Consider the following 12,727-nt stretch of genomic DNA (forward strand, 5'->3'; position numbering starts at 1 on the left):
TAACATTTCAGATCAATTGTTTATAGTGTTTTTTTTGGCATTTTACAGAGGCATATGAGCTGTATGTGAAGAAACAAGTAGAGACATTCAAGACAGAAGTAACTACTATTATAGAGGAGCCAAAAGTGGCTGACATACCTGCTGTTGTTGAGACTGTAACTGAGAAAGAGCAGATGCTCATTCAAAGGAGGATGGCTCAACAAACCCAGATGATGCAGTCCTTCATTTCAGAGCAGGTATGAAACGATGTGTTCCCTATCGAGGGAAATCAAACTGTAACACTAAGTGACACTTTGGGGGGAACGCCCCTCAGCGTAGCGTCTCTGAAGCATGAACGAAACTAAGCCAATCTCCGATTGGATCAACGTGATGACGTGATATGTGACGACACATAGGCGGAAGCATATATAAGGAACCGGCACACACAACATGTCAGCTTTCTGTTCTTCAGCTAAGCGCTCTCTGTGACTGTCAGTCTTATTTATTGTTTGTCTGTCTAAGCAAAGTGAATCTCCCTCTAAAAAGGGTCAGCCTCGTGAGCCCCGTGGTGCGGGACCCGCGTCCGCCGAGGCAGTGCGGTGACGCTCTTCATGGGGCTCGTAAATGGATCTATCTGGGGATCCCGAGGCTGCTGAGGCACCTTCTCGGGATTCATCGGACAGTTCCGATGTCCTCGAGCCTCGCGCAGAAGCCCGCTCGGCTGCTTCTTCTGCACGAGTCGAGGATACGATGCTTGAGCTGTCTGCTTCCGAGGAGGTGGACGTGCTCAGCATCGAAGGGGGCAGGGACTTCGGGGATGACTCGCCACCCCGTGTCCCCGCATATGAGGATCTGGTAGAGGTTGTTTCCCGTGCAGTGGCTCATTTAAAGATCGATTGGCCACAAGAAAAGCAGGAAGTGCAAGTTAAAAGCAAATTAGATGAGCGCTTCCTGCAGCACAGGGAACAACCTCATCATCGGGACTTACCGTTTTTTCCCGATTTGCATACTGAGGTGTGTAAATCGTGGAAGAAACCCCATTCTTCTCGTGTTTCCAATCCTACTGTGTTAAAATATAGCAATATCATGGGGGCATGAGAGAATGGTTATGGGATGATGCCGCGGGTTGAACAGCCTTTGGCTAATTATTTATCAACTGAGTCGGCATCATTCTTTAAAGCCCCGGTGCTGCCCACCAAGCCATGCAGAGAAACATCTTCACTGGTGGGCAGGGCATATTTGGCTGCGGGTCGGGCTGGTGCGAGTCTTCACACCATGGCGCTTTTCCAAGCGTACCAGGCCGACCTTCTTAAGGATATTGATGAGGGCGAGGGACCAACTCCGGAGGATGTGGCGGAGTTGAGGAAGGTCGCTGATTGGTCTCTCCGAGTCACCAACCTGAGGGCCGTCCTGCAGGCTAAGAAAACATCTAAGAGGTCCTAGCAGGGCTCGCGGAGCCCGCAGGAAATCGATGTTGTTCTCCCGTCGTCGAGTACGTTTCGGGACGCATCGGTTTCCAGCGATCGCAAGCTGCTTTGTCCGCCCCACGAGCCTGTGGACGGGCAGCGATTGCATTCGCCCATCGAGAATCGTTTTCGGTCCAGTCCTGCCGGGGATCCGTTTCAGGCGGTCGAGAACGAATCCCGATTAATACCCGAAACCAGGCTCTAGAGCCTGGTTCCCTTGGTGAAATATTTCGATGCATGGAAAAATCTAGCGAATATTTCCCCGTGGGTGCTGCGCACGATACAATACGGGTACAGGCTGCAGTTCGGGTTCCACCCACCCAGATTCAACGGGGTGGTCTGGACTGTAGTCAACCCGGCGCAGGGTCGGGTATTGGAACAAGGAAGTAAACTCCCTGCTGGCAAAGGGGGCTATAGAGCATATTCCTCCACTAGACAGGGAGTCCGGGTTTTACAGCCGCTACTTTATAGTTCCCAAAAAAGATGGGGGGTTGCGTCCGATCATAGATCTCAGATATCTGAACCGCTCTCTGAGGAGATTCAGGTTCAAGATGCTCACTATTCCCATGATCGTGAGTCAGATCCAATCAGGGGATGGGTTTGTCACGATAGATCTAAAGGATGCATATTTTCATATATCCATCCTTCCATCCCACAGTTCCAGAACCAAAGTTCCTGAGGTTCGCTTTTGGGGGCGAAGCGTACCAATATCGGGTTCTTCCGTTCGGCCTAGCTCTCTCTCCCCGCACATTCACCAAATGTATGGATGTAGCTCTAGCACCTCTGAGGCTCCAGGGTGCTCAACGGTCATGGACGGCCGCTTCACGACAGGTCTATGGCAGGACCATCATTCCTCCTGGCACATAAACTGCCTGGAAATGTTGGCGGTCTCCCGGGCTCTGAGGAGCTTCCTGCCGGACCTCAGAGGTCACCACGTCCTCGTGAGGTCAGACAGCATGTCAGTGGTGGCCTATATAAACCATGAGGGGGGCCTGAGGTCTCACCCTCTATGCAGATTGGCGCATCAGATCCTCCTGTGGTCCCAGGGGAAACTGTTGTCTCTGAGAGCAACATACATCCCGGGAAGTCTAAATCAGGGAGCAGACGTCCTGTCGAGACAGGGGCTGAGGCCCGGGGAATGGAGACTTCACCCTAAGGCGGTGGAGTCGATATGTCAGAGGTTTGGCCCAGTGGAAGTGGACCTGTTTGCGTCTCGAGAGACGACCCACTGTCCGCTGTGGTTTTCCCTCACCCCTCCAGCCCCGCTGGGGCTGGATGCTATGGTACAGACGTGGCCGAGGCTGCGTTTGTATGCATTTCCCCCGATCGCTCTGCTCCCGGGAGTTCTGGAGAGGGTCCGTCGCGACGGGATCAGTCTACTGTTGGTAGCCCCGTTGTGGCCGGCCCAAGTATGGTTCTCGGACATAATATTGCTCCTAGACGGCCCTCCATGGGAGATTCCCCTCAGGAGGGACCTGCTGACACAGGCGGGGGGCTCAATATTTCACCCTCGGCCAGAGCTATGGAAATTGTGGGTCTGGTCCCTGAGGGGGCACAGTACCTAGAGGCTGGCCTGTCAGCTGGAGTAGTGGAGACCATACTCAGCTCTAGAGCTCCCTCCACGAGGAAACTGTATGGTTTAAAGTGGAATGTGTTTATTGATTGGTGTAGGAGGTGTGAGGTTGACCCAGTTAACTGCCCAGTGGCTTCAGTGCTGGAGTTCCTCCAAGATCGCTTCTCCTCTGGTCTTACCCTGTCCACACTCAAGGTGTACGTGGCTGCCATTGCGGCTTTCCACGCTCCGTTGGGTGATGGATCTCTGGGGAGACACCAATTGATCGTACGTTTCCTCCGTGGGGCTTGGAGGATGAGACCTGCGGCTCGTACCAGGGTTCCCTCTTGGGACCTGGCAGTAGTTCTAGAAGGGTTGGCTGAGGCCCCCTTCGAGCCACTGGAGTCGGCTGAGGCCAAGAACCTAACGCTGAAGGTCGCTTTTCTGTTGGCCATCACTTCTCTGAGGAGGGTGGGAGATCTTCAGGCGCTCTCTATATCTAACGAGTGCCTGGAGTTTGCTCCAGGCAACATTAAGGCCATCCTTCACCCTAGGCCTGGCTATCTGCCTAAGGTGCCATCTAATGTGGTACGGCCTACGGTTCTGCAGGCATTTCATCCTCCACCTCACCTGACGACAGATGAGGAGAGACTACATAGGCTCTGCCCTGTCAGAGCACTAAGGATATATATTCAGAGGTCCTCTTCATGGCGGAAGGTGGACCAGTTGCTGGTGTGTTTCGGGTCGCCCAAAAAGGGGCTTCCGGCCTCAAAACAAACCATCAGCAACTGGATTGTCAATGCGATTTCCACAGCTTATCAGGTGCGCAGTATGCCTTCACCTTTGGCTGTGAGGGCCCATTCCACTAGAGGCATAGCATCCTCTAGGGCCCTTCTCGCAGGGAAGGCCCAGCGATGCAGCTGGATGGGCTACCCCACATACCTTCATTAGGTTTTACAGCTTAGACATTCCGTCGACACCCGGCTCTCGTGTGCTCGCGTCCTGAGTGTGCCTGTGAGCAGCTTCACACCAGGACAGGCAGGGCGCGTTGTGGTGTAGTGGGTACTCGTTCCCCCAAAGTGTCACTTTGACGCAATTTGAGTTCCCTCGATAGGGAACATCCTCGGGTTACGACTGTAACCCTTGTTCCCTGAGAAGGGAACGAGAACTGTGCCTCGTGGCCACGCCTTCCCCTGCCTGGGAGCGCTTGCTTCATCACAGAAGCTGACATGTTGTGTGTGCCGGTTCCTTATATATGCTTCCGCCTATGTGTCGTCACACATCACGTCATCACGTTGATCCAATCGGAGATTGGCTTAGTTTCATTCATGCTTCAGAAACGCTACGCTGAGGGGCGTTCCCCCCAAAGTGTCACTTTGACGCAGTTCTCGTTCCCTTCTCAGGGAACAAGGGTTACAGTCGTTTTTAAATATTTTTTAACATTATAAGTCCTAAAAATTAACTTCTGCATTTACAAAGTGTGAGCATGAACCTTACAGTGATATTTCACAGGAGTTCCAAATATCTAACTTGGAGCAAAGATTCATCCAAGAAATTGAGTTCCACCTACTCAAGATTACCTACCAGGAGTTGGTGACAGAGGATGGGGAGCAGATGGATATGAGTGTTTCTGAACATGAAGCTATTTCTCCTGTTTTTAATACTCCAGTTAAAAGTTACAGACTCAGGGAGGGAATGAGTGCAACTTTCCATTGCAGAATGACAGGAACCCCTCTCCCTAAGGTAAGATTAAATCGTTATGTTTACATACATTCAACATTCAATCAACTAAGCTAGTATAATTTTTTTTAACAATTACAAACAAGCACAATTGTACTGAAAATCCTCAGTACATGTCCAATCAAATTAGAGGACTGGATTTTTTTGTTTTTTTTATAATTATTAGATAACCTGGTACAAAGATGGCAAGCGCATCAAACATGGAGGCCGTTATCAGATAGAGGTTCTGCTAGATGGTAGAGCCAGTCTACGTCTTCCTACAGTTCTGGCTGAAGATAAGGGTGTCTACACTGCTTTGATCAGTAACATAAAGGGGAATGCTGTCAGCTCTGGAAAGATGGATGTGGAGCCTGTTGTAACACAAACAACGCTTCCTCAGCCAGGAGGAGTTCAAAGAATTAGGTAGGTTTTGACTAATCAATCTAAGAAAATTACATAGTTTGTAATATCGCCATAGCAAATTACACAATATTTTAATACAAATGTTATTGGATTGAGATATTAAAAATGTTGCAATTTTCAGGTCCACATCACCACGCTCCACAAGTTGTTCTCCAGGTCGATCACCTTCCCGAAGACTTGATGAGACAGATGAGGCCCAGCTAGAAAGACTCTACAAGCCAGTGTTTGTACAAAAGCCCTCTTCCTTTAAGTGCTCTGAGGGACAGACTGCAAGATTTGATCTGAAAGTTGTTGGAAGACCCATGCCTGAAACTTACTGGTTCCACAATGGTTAGTGATCTGCATCCATAGGAGATTTTATAACAGTGACAATTATTTTATTACCATACCATGACAACCATTCTTTTTTCATTACAGGACAGCAGGTAGTCAATGACTACACCCACAAGATTGTGGTAAAGGAGGATGGAACTCAATCAATGATTGTGGTTCCTGCCATGCCTCAGGACTCTGGAGAGTGGACAGTTGTTGCTCAGAACAGAGCTGGAAAAACATCTGTATCTATGACTCTCACTGTTGAAGGTATGGCATTATATACACTAATAATTAATTTATAAAATACATTTTTGAATGACTTCAGGCCAACTGCATTAATTATTTGTAATGAAATATTCGGTTTACGTTGTTATCATTTTCAGCCAAGGAAAACTTGGTGAGACCACAGTTTGTTGAGAAGCTAAGAAACATCAGCGTTAAAGAGGGTACTTTGGTTGAGCTAGCTGTTAAAGCTATTGGCAACCCCCTTCCTGACATTGTTTGGCTGAAGAACAGTGACATAATCTCCCCACATAAACACCCACATATCAGGTACGTTTTCAGTCATGAAAATATAGCCTATTGGTTTAAGTAAATTCAAGTAAACGATCATAATGTTGGTCCCTGTGATGATATGTATGTTTATATATATGTAACGGTTCACAAAATTCACTGTTCGGTTCGATACGGTTTGGTACGTTTCCAATAAGCCTACTGGAAAAAAGATGGCAGAGAAATTTCCTTGATTTATTTTTTTTAAATTATATTTTTATTAAAACTAACTAAACTAAAACTTTTTTTTTAACTTTGAGCAATGATGGAGCCATAGGCTACTTGACTTTTCTGAGGAGCATATAAAACAAAACAGCTCCTTGGACAAAATGAAATGTAATATTGTAGTAGTTATAAGCAAAGGTTTATTTTAGTTCAGATTAACATTTCAGGGCAGCGAATGTATTCATAATGTCAAAATAAAACCGATGTGATGTTACTTGAAAGGATTATAGCCATGACATTTGCCATTTGATGTTGGATTTGTGGTCACGCCAGCATCTCTTACATTATGATCGCGCTTGCCATGCGTAACGCGCATTTGAAACAACAAAATTTTGGTCGGCAGGAAAAATGGTCCAACGAACCGTTCGGTTCAAAAATGCGTACCGAAAACCGAACCGAAAGCCTCGTACTGTATGGTTCGATACGAATACGTGTATCGTTACACCCCTAATATATATATATATATATATATATATATATATGCATACATATAAAGCCCTTCTATATTTGAATTAACTGAATTTATTTGTTTATTAGGATTGAGGGGGGTAAAGGAGAAGCTCATTTCAAGATTCCATCAAGTACAGGATCTGATAGCGCATGGTACACTGCTACAGCTATCAACAAAGCTGGCAGAGATACCACACGTTGCAGAGTTAATATTGATGTGGATGCAGTACTGCATCAGCCTGAGAAAAAGCTTGTAATTCCCAAGGGAACCTACAAGGCCAAAGAAATTGCTGCACCAGAGTTAGAGCCACTACATCTTCGCTATGGTCAAGAACAATGGGAAGATGGTGACCTCTATGATAAGGAGAAGCAACAGAAGCCTCTCTTCAAAAAGAAGCTTACCTCAGTCAGGCTGAAGCGATTTGGACCTGCACACTTTGAGTGCAGACTGACCCCTATTGGTGACCCGACCATGAATGTTGAGTGGCTGCACGATGGAAAACCGTTGGCAGCTGCTAACAGACTACGCATGGTCAATGAGTTTGGCTACTGCAGTCTTGACTATGAAGCTGCTTATTCCAGAGATAGTGGTGTCATTACATGCAGAGCCACCAACAAATTTGGAGTTGACCAGACCTCTGCTACATTAATTGTTAAAGATGAGAAAAACCTTGTTGAGGAAACACAGTTGCCAGAGGGAAGGCGAGGTCAAATAATAGATGAAATAGAGCGTATTGCCCATGAGGGTGGCCCCTCTGGAGTTAGTGGAGATGATAACTTTGAGAAGACTAAGCCAGAGATTGTGCTACTTCCAGAGCCATTAAGAGTTATGGAGGGAGAATCAGCCAAATTTCGCTGTAGGGTGACAGGCTACCCTACACCAAAAGTCAACTGGTACCTCAATGGACTGCTCATCCGCAAGAGTAAACGATTTAGAATTCAATTTGATGGTATTCACTACCTGGAAATCGTAGACACCAAGTCATATGATTCAGGTGATGTCAAAGTTGTGGCTGAAAACCCTGAAGGTGTTACCGAGCATCTTGTGAAATTTGAGATTCAGCAAAAGGAGGACTTCAGGTCAATCCTGCGCCGTGCTCCTGAGATCAAGGCTCCTGTTCCTGCACCATCACAAGAGCATGGTAGAGTCTCATTTGAGGTTGTCAAAGCAGAGAAACCATCTGTAACCTCTAAAGAACCAAAGGAGGTGGTTAAACTGAGGAAAACCGAGAGAGTGATCCATGAGAAATCAACAGAAGAAACAGAAGAACTGAGAAGCAAATTCAAGCGTAGGACCCAAGAAGGCTACTATGAAGCAATAACTGCCGTAGATCTGAAGTCCCGCAAGAAGGATGAGTCTTATGAGGGTATGCTAAAGAAAAGGAAAGAAGAGCTTCTTCATCGCAACAAAGAACTAGGGCTTGATGCTGAGAAGAAAAAAGAAGAGGAGAGTAAACTCACCATTCCCAAAGTCAAGCCAGATAAGATTGTGCTCTCTCCAAGCATGGAGGCTCCAAAGATCATCGAACGAATCCAGAGCCAGACAGTTGGCCTGGGAGATGAAGTACACTTCCGTTGTAGAGTCACCGGTAAACCAGATCCAGAATGTCAGTGGTTCAAGAATGGTATCTTATTGGAAAACTCAGACCGGGTTTACTGGTATTGGCCAGAAGACCATGTCTGTGAATTAGTGATAAAAAATGTCTTAGCTGAGGACTCAGCAAGTGTAATGGTCAAAGCCATGAACATTGCTGGAGAGACCTCAAGCCATGCTTTCCTGCTGGTTCAAGGTAAAAATAAAATCCTACTAGTTGCTGTTTGCATATTATCAGTACCATAAATGGTAAAAGTTATCTCGAGTCATTGTTCTTTCACTTTTCTTTTAGGCAAACAAGTTGTCTCTTTTACACAACTTCTAGAAGATCAGTATGCTAAAGAAAAGGACACCATGATGACCTTTGAATGTGAGACAAATGAGCCATTTGTTAAGGTCAAGTGGATGAAGAACAATGCAGAAATTTTCTCAGGTGACAAATACAGAATGCACTCTGACAGAAAGGTGCACTTCCTGTCAGTGCTGATGATTTCTATGAAGGACGAAGCTGAGTACAGTTGTGTGGTTGTTGACGATGACCACATAAGAACCAGCGCCTCACTTTATGTTGAAGGTTAGTACAACACTTGCAATAGTTTTATCTTCTCATCCAACTGTGTTTAATAGTTTTGAGCATTTCATTATTTGGTGAAATGTACAATTTGATGTCTTGTACAGGTGCACCACTTGAAATTGTAAAGAACCTTGAGAATACAGAAGTACCTGAGACGTACTCTGGAGAGTTTGAGTGTATTTTGTCCCGTGAGGATGCTGAAGGCACCTGGTATTTTGAGAGCAAAGAAATCACTCCTAGCCTTAAATATGTTGTGTCTGCACGTCGTGGTCGTCATAGTCTTTCTGTGAAAGATGTTAAGAAGCAGGACCAAGGAAAATACACTTTCAAAGTGGGGGATCTTAAGACAAGTGCCTCCCTTAAGATGACAGGTGAGAATGCGTAAACTAGGATTGAATTATTTAAAAGTGCTTTTTATAAGCTGTGGACTTTTCTATTAAAATTCATTTTAGTTGTCTGCTATAATTAAAAGTCATTTAAATCATATTTAAATATTTCTGATTCACTCTAGTGCGCCCTGTGACTCTGATGCAAGGTCTTTCTGACCTGACAATCTGTGAGGGTGATATTGCCCAATTTGAGGTGCGATTCTCTCAGGAGAATGTGGAGGGCACATGGATGATGAATGGTCAAGCCATCTCTGCTTCCAATAAGATTCACATGGTTATTGACAAAGTCACCCATAAGCTTCTCATTGAGGACGCCAATAAGGGTGATGCAGGAATATACTCTTTTGTTGTTCCTGTTCAGGACATTTCTACAAAGGGAAAGCTAACAGTTCAAAGTAAGCCATCTTATTAACCATAAATGAATGTTCAATGAGTTCTCAAACATTGATTTCCATTTTCATGAGAAAAGAGGCTGTTTTATCAATTATGTTGTTTCTTTTCCAGCAATTGGCTTCTTGTCACCATTAAAAGACATTTCCACAGTAGAAGGCACTAAATCTGTCCTTGAGGCTAAAATCTCGGCTCCTGATATAACTTCAGTAAAATGGTTCCAAAATGACAAGCTGGTGACAGCAAGTGATAGAGTCCAGATGGTTGTCAAAGGAGCCAAACAGAGACTGGCAATTAACAGGACATATGCATCAGATGAAGGACAATATAAACTGATTGCTGGCAAAGTAGACTCAACCTGTAAACTTTCTGTCCAGCGTGAGTGTCACTTAAAATTGTTCCAATATATTTCCTTCCGGTTTTAATTGTTTTAAAAGAGTCAATAATGATGCCATTGTTCATTGTGTTTTATAGCTGTATCTATTGTTCAGCACATGGAGGACTGCGTTTGCACAGAGACCCAGAATGTCACCTTTAAAGTGGAGGTATCTCATCCTGGCATTGATGCTCTCTGGACTTTCAAGGGTCAGCCTTTAAAAGCAGGTCCAAAGTACAAGATAGAGGGCAAAGGTACACACTATAGCCTCACTGTTTTGAATGCCATGAAGGATGAGGAAGGAGAGTACATGTTTATGGCTGGTGAGAAGGAATCTAGAGCAAGGCTTATTGTATCAGGTATGTAGAGTTTCAAATTGTTTTTAAAATATAAGTACCTACTATTTTGCCATGCACAACGTGGGCATTTTTTTATTTCTTCATTAGGTGGTGCTATAAACAGGCCACTCTATGATTTGACTGTAGCAGAATCCCAAACTGCTGAGCTGGAGTGTGAAGTTGCTAACCCTACTACGGAAGGCAAATGGCTCAAAGATGGCCACCCCATTGACTTCAACGATAATATCATAAGTGAAAATAAAGGTGCTGTTAGACGCCTTGTCATCTGCATCACCAGGCCACAGGATGTTGGAGAGTACACCTACCAGGTGGCAAACTCCAAGACATCTGGCAACTTGAAGGTTGAAGGTAAATTTTGTGATGCTATAGTTTACTGCAAATTATGTTATCCATTCTGTTAGAAGTTATTTATATGTATTTTTTTATCCAAGCTGTTAAAATCAGGAAGACAATGAAGAACCAAACCGTTACTGAGACCCAGGAGGCAGTATTCAGTCTTGAACTCACCCATTTAGATGTGAAAGGATCCCAGTGGATCAAGAATGGTGTTGAGATTCATCCAAGTGATAAATTTGAGATAACAGTTGATGGCATGGTTCACACCTTGAAAATCAAGAACTGCAATTCCCAAGATGAATCAGTCTATGGTTTCAAACTTGGAAAACTGTCTGCTAATGCCAGACTAAATGTTGAAAGTATGTTTTTATGTTATTAATTATCTGTCAAGTATACAGTTATTTAAATCTGTCTGCTGTTATTAGATGCATTTCAATACCTTTAAATATCTTTTATAGCTATCAAAATTGTGAAAAAATTAAAGGATGTGACATCACTGCTGGGGGCAACGGCATCATTTGAGCTGAGTTTGTCCCATGATGACATTCCAGTTAAGTGGATGTTCAACAACCAGGAGCTCAAGCCGACCTCAAATATTAAAATACTGTCTGAGCGGAAAGCCCACAAACTTGTCATTCAGAGTGTTGAAGGTCACTTGGCAGGAGAATACATTGCTGTGGTTGGGCATCTGCACTGCAGTGCTCATCTTCATGTTGAATGTAAGTATCTGAATTTTTTTCACCTTAAATGTGCCTTCTAAATACATTTTAACTTTCACATATTGCGTATATTCAGATTTGAGAGTCACAAAACCTCTGAAGAACATTGAGGTTCCAGAAACCCATGTGGCCACGTTCGAGTGTGAAGTTTCACATTTCAATGTTCCATCCACCTGGCTGAAAAATGGAGTTGAGATTGAGATGAGCGAGAAGTTTGGAATTGTGGTGCAGGGCAAACTTCATCAGCTGAAAGTCATGAATGCCAGCCAGGAGGACGTTTCAGAATACACATTTGTGTGTGGAAATGACAAAGTCTCCGCTACCCTGACTGTAAAATGTGAGTAATCTGTATGCTGTCTTTAAACTTAAAAGAAATATAAAGTTACTATAAACAGCTTATTCACAAATGCAATTTCAAATCTTTCAGCAATTCTGATCACATCCATGCTTCAGGACATCAATGCTAAAGAAAAAGACACTGTTACATTTGAGGTTACCGTCAACTATGAAAGCATCACCTACAAATGGCTGAAGAATGGAGTAGAAATAAGATCCAGTGATAGATGCCAAACTCGCTGCAAGCAGTTCACCCACTCTCTCACTATTCGAAATGTTCACTTTGGGGATAGTGGAGAGTACAAGTTTGTGGCTGGATCTGCTGAAACATCTGCAAAACTCTTTGTTGATGGTTAGTTTTGTTTTTCTATTGACAGCTGCCTTAATGCAATCTAGTAGATTGGCTAACAAAAATCTGTGTTCTCCAGCTCGTGTGATTGAATTCACCAAGCACATTAAAGATGTAAAGGTAACTGAGAAGAAGACGACTATATTTGAATGTGAGCTTTCTGAACCCAACATCCCTGTAATGTGGATGAAGGATGGGCAGGAGTTTGAGTTGTCTGACAGGTATGGCTTCAGTTTTAAAGTAATTAACTCTACAGATAAATCAACTACAAAAACAAGAAAAAAACAACAAGGTCAAAACAAAAAAAAATATTATTAATATTATTATTAATTATTATTATTATTATTTGCAGTCTAAAGATCTCTACTGTGTCCATAATATGTAACTTCCTTTTTTTAGGTTCAAAGCCACCACTGACAAATTCCTGCAGCGTTTGATGATCCAGTCAGTTCGCATGTCGGATGCCGGAGAGTTCTCTGTGGTTGCTGGTGCAAGTGTTTCCAAGGCAAACCTCATAGTGGAGGGCAAGGATGTCCACATCTCTGAGCCTGCTGAGAAGGACATCACTGTAACTATCCTTTGTCTTATTACAGTCACATGTTAAAACATTATCTGTGTGTCATG

General features: G+C 44.2%; 1 protein-coding gene across 1 annotated transcript in view; it reads left to right on the top strand.

Annotated features, from left to right (window-relative positions):
• ttn.1 (titin, tandem duplicate 1) overlaps nucleotides 1-12,727 on the top strand; it is a 156,072-nt gene that overhangs the window by 4,934 nt on the left and 138,411 nt on the right. The window contains exons 12-30 of the mRNA XM_089133043.1: nucleotides 49-236; nucleotides 4,510-4,740; nucleotides 4,904-5,139; nucleotides 5,261-5,469; nucleotides 5,557-5,721; nucleotides 5,838-6,006; nucleotides 6,769-8,471; nucleotides 8,568-8,849; nucleotides 8,954-9,220; nucleotides 9,361-9,633; nucleotides 9,743-10,006; nucleotides 10,103-10,363; nucleotides 10,451-10,711; nucleotides 10,795-11,058; nucleotides 11,158-11,418; nucleotides 11,495-11,755; nucleotides 11,846-12,106; nucleotides 12,183-12,324; nucleotides 12,503-12,671. Of these exons, the coding sequence (XP_088989169.1) occupies nucleotides 49-236; nucleotides 4,510-4,740; nucleotides 4,904-5,139; nucleotides 5,261-5,469; nucleotides 5,557-5,721; nucleotides 5,838-6,006; nucleotides 6,769-8,471; nucleotides 8,568-8,849; nucleotides 8,954-9,220; nucleotides 9,361-9,633; nucleotides 9,743-10,006; nucleotides 10,103-10,363; nucleotides 10,451-10,711; nucleotides 10,795-11,058; nucleotides 11,158-11,418; nucleotides 11,495-11,755; nucleotides 11,846-12,106; nucleotides 12,183-12,324; nucleotides 12,503-12,671 (5,867 nt within the window). The remainder of the gene's footprint in view (nucleotides 1-48; nucleotides 237-4,509; nucleotides 4,741-4,903; nucleotides 5,140-5,260; nucleotides 5,470-5,556; nucleotides 5,722-5,837; nucleotides 6,007-6,768; nucleotides 8,472-8,567; nucleotides 8,850-8,953; nucleotides 9,221-9,360; nucleotides 9,634-9,742; nucleotides 10,007-10,102; nucleotides 10,364-10,450; nucleotides 10,712-10,794; nucleotides 11,059-11,157; nucleotides 11,419-11,494; nucleotides 11,756-11,845; nucleotides 12,107-12,182; nucleotides 12,325-12,502; nucleotides 12,672-12,727) is intronic.

This window comes from Pimephales promelas, chromosome 7, assembly GCF_988280905.1.
Source record: "Pimephales promelas chromosome 7, fPimPro1.hap1.1, whole genome shotgun sequence".
NCBI classification, from domain to species: domain Eukaryota; kingdom Metazoa; phylum Chordata; class Actinopteri; order Cypriniformes; family Leuciscidae; genus Pimephales; species Pimephales promelas.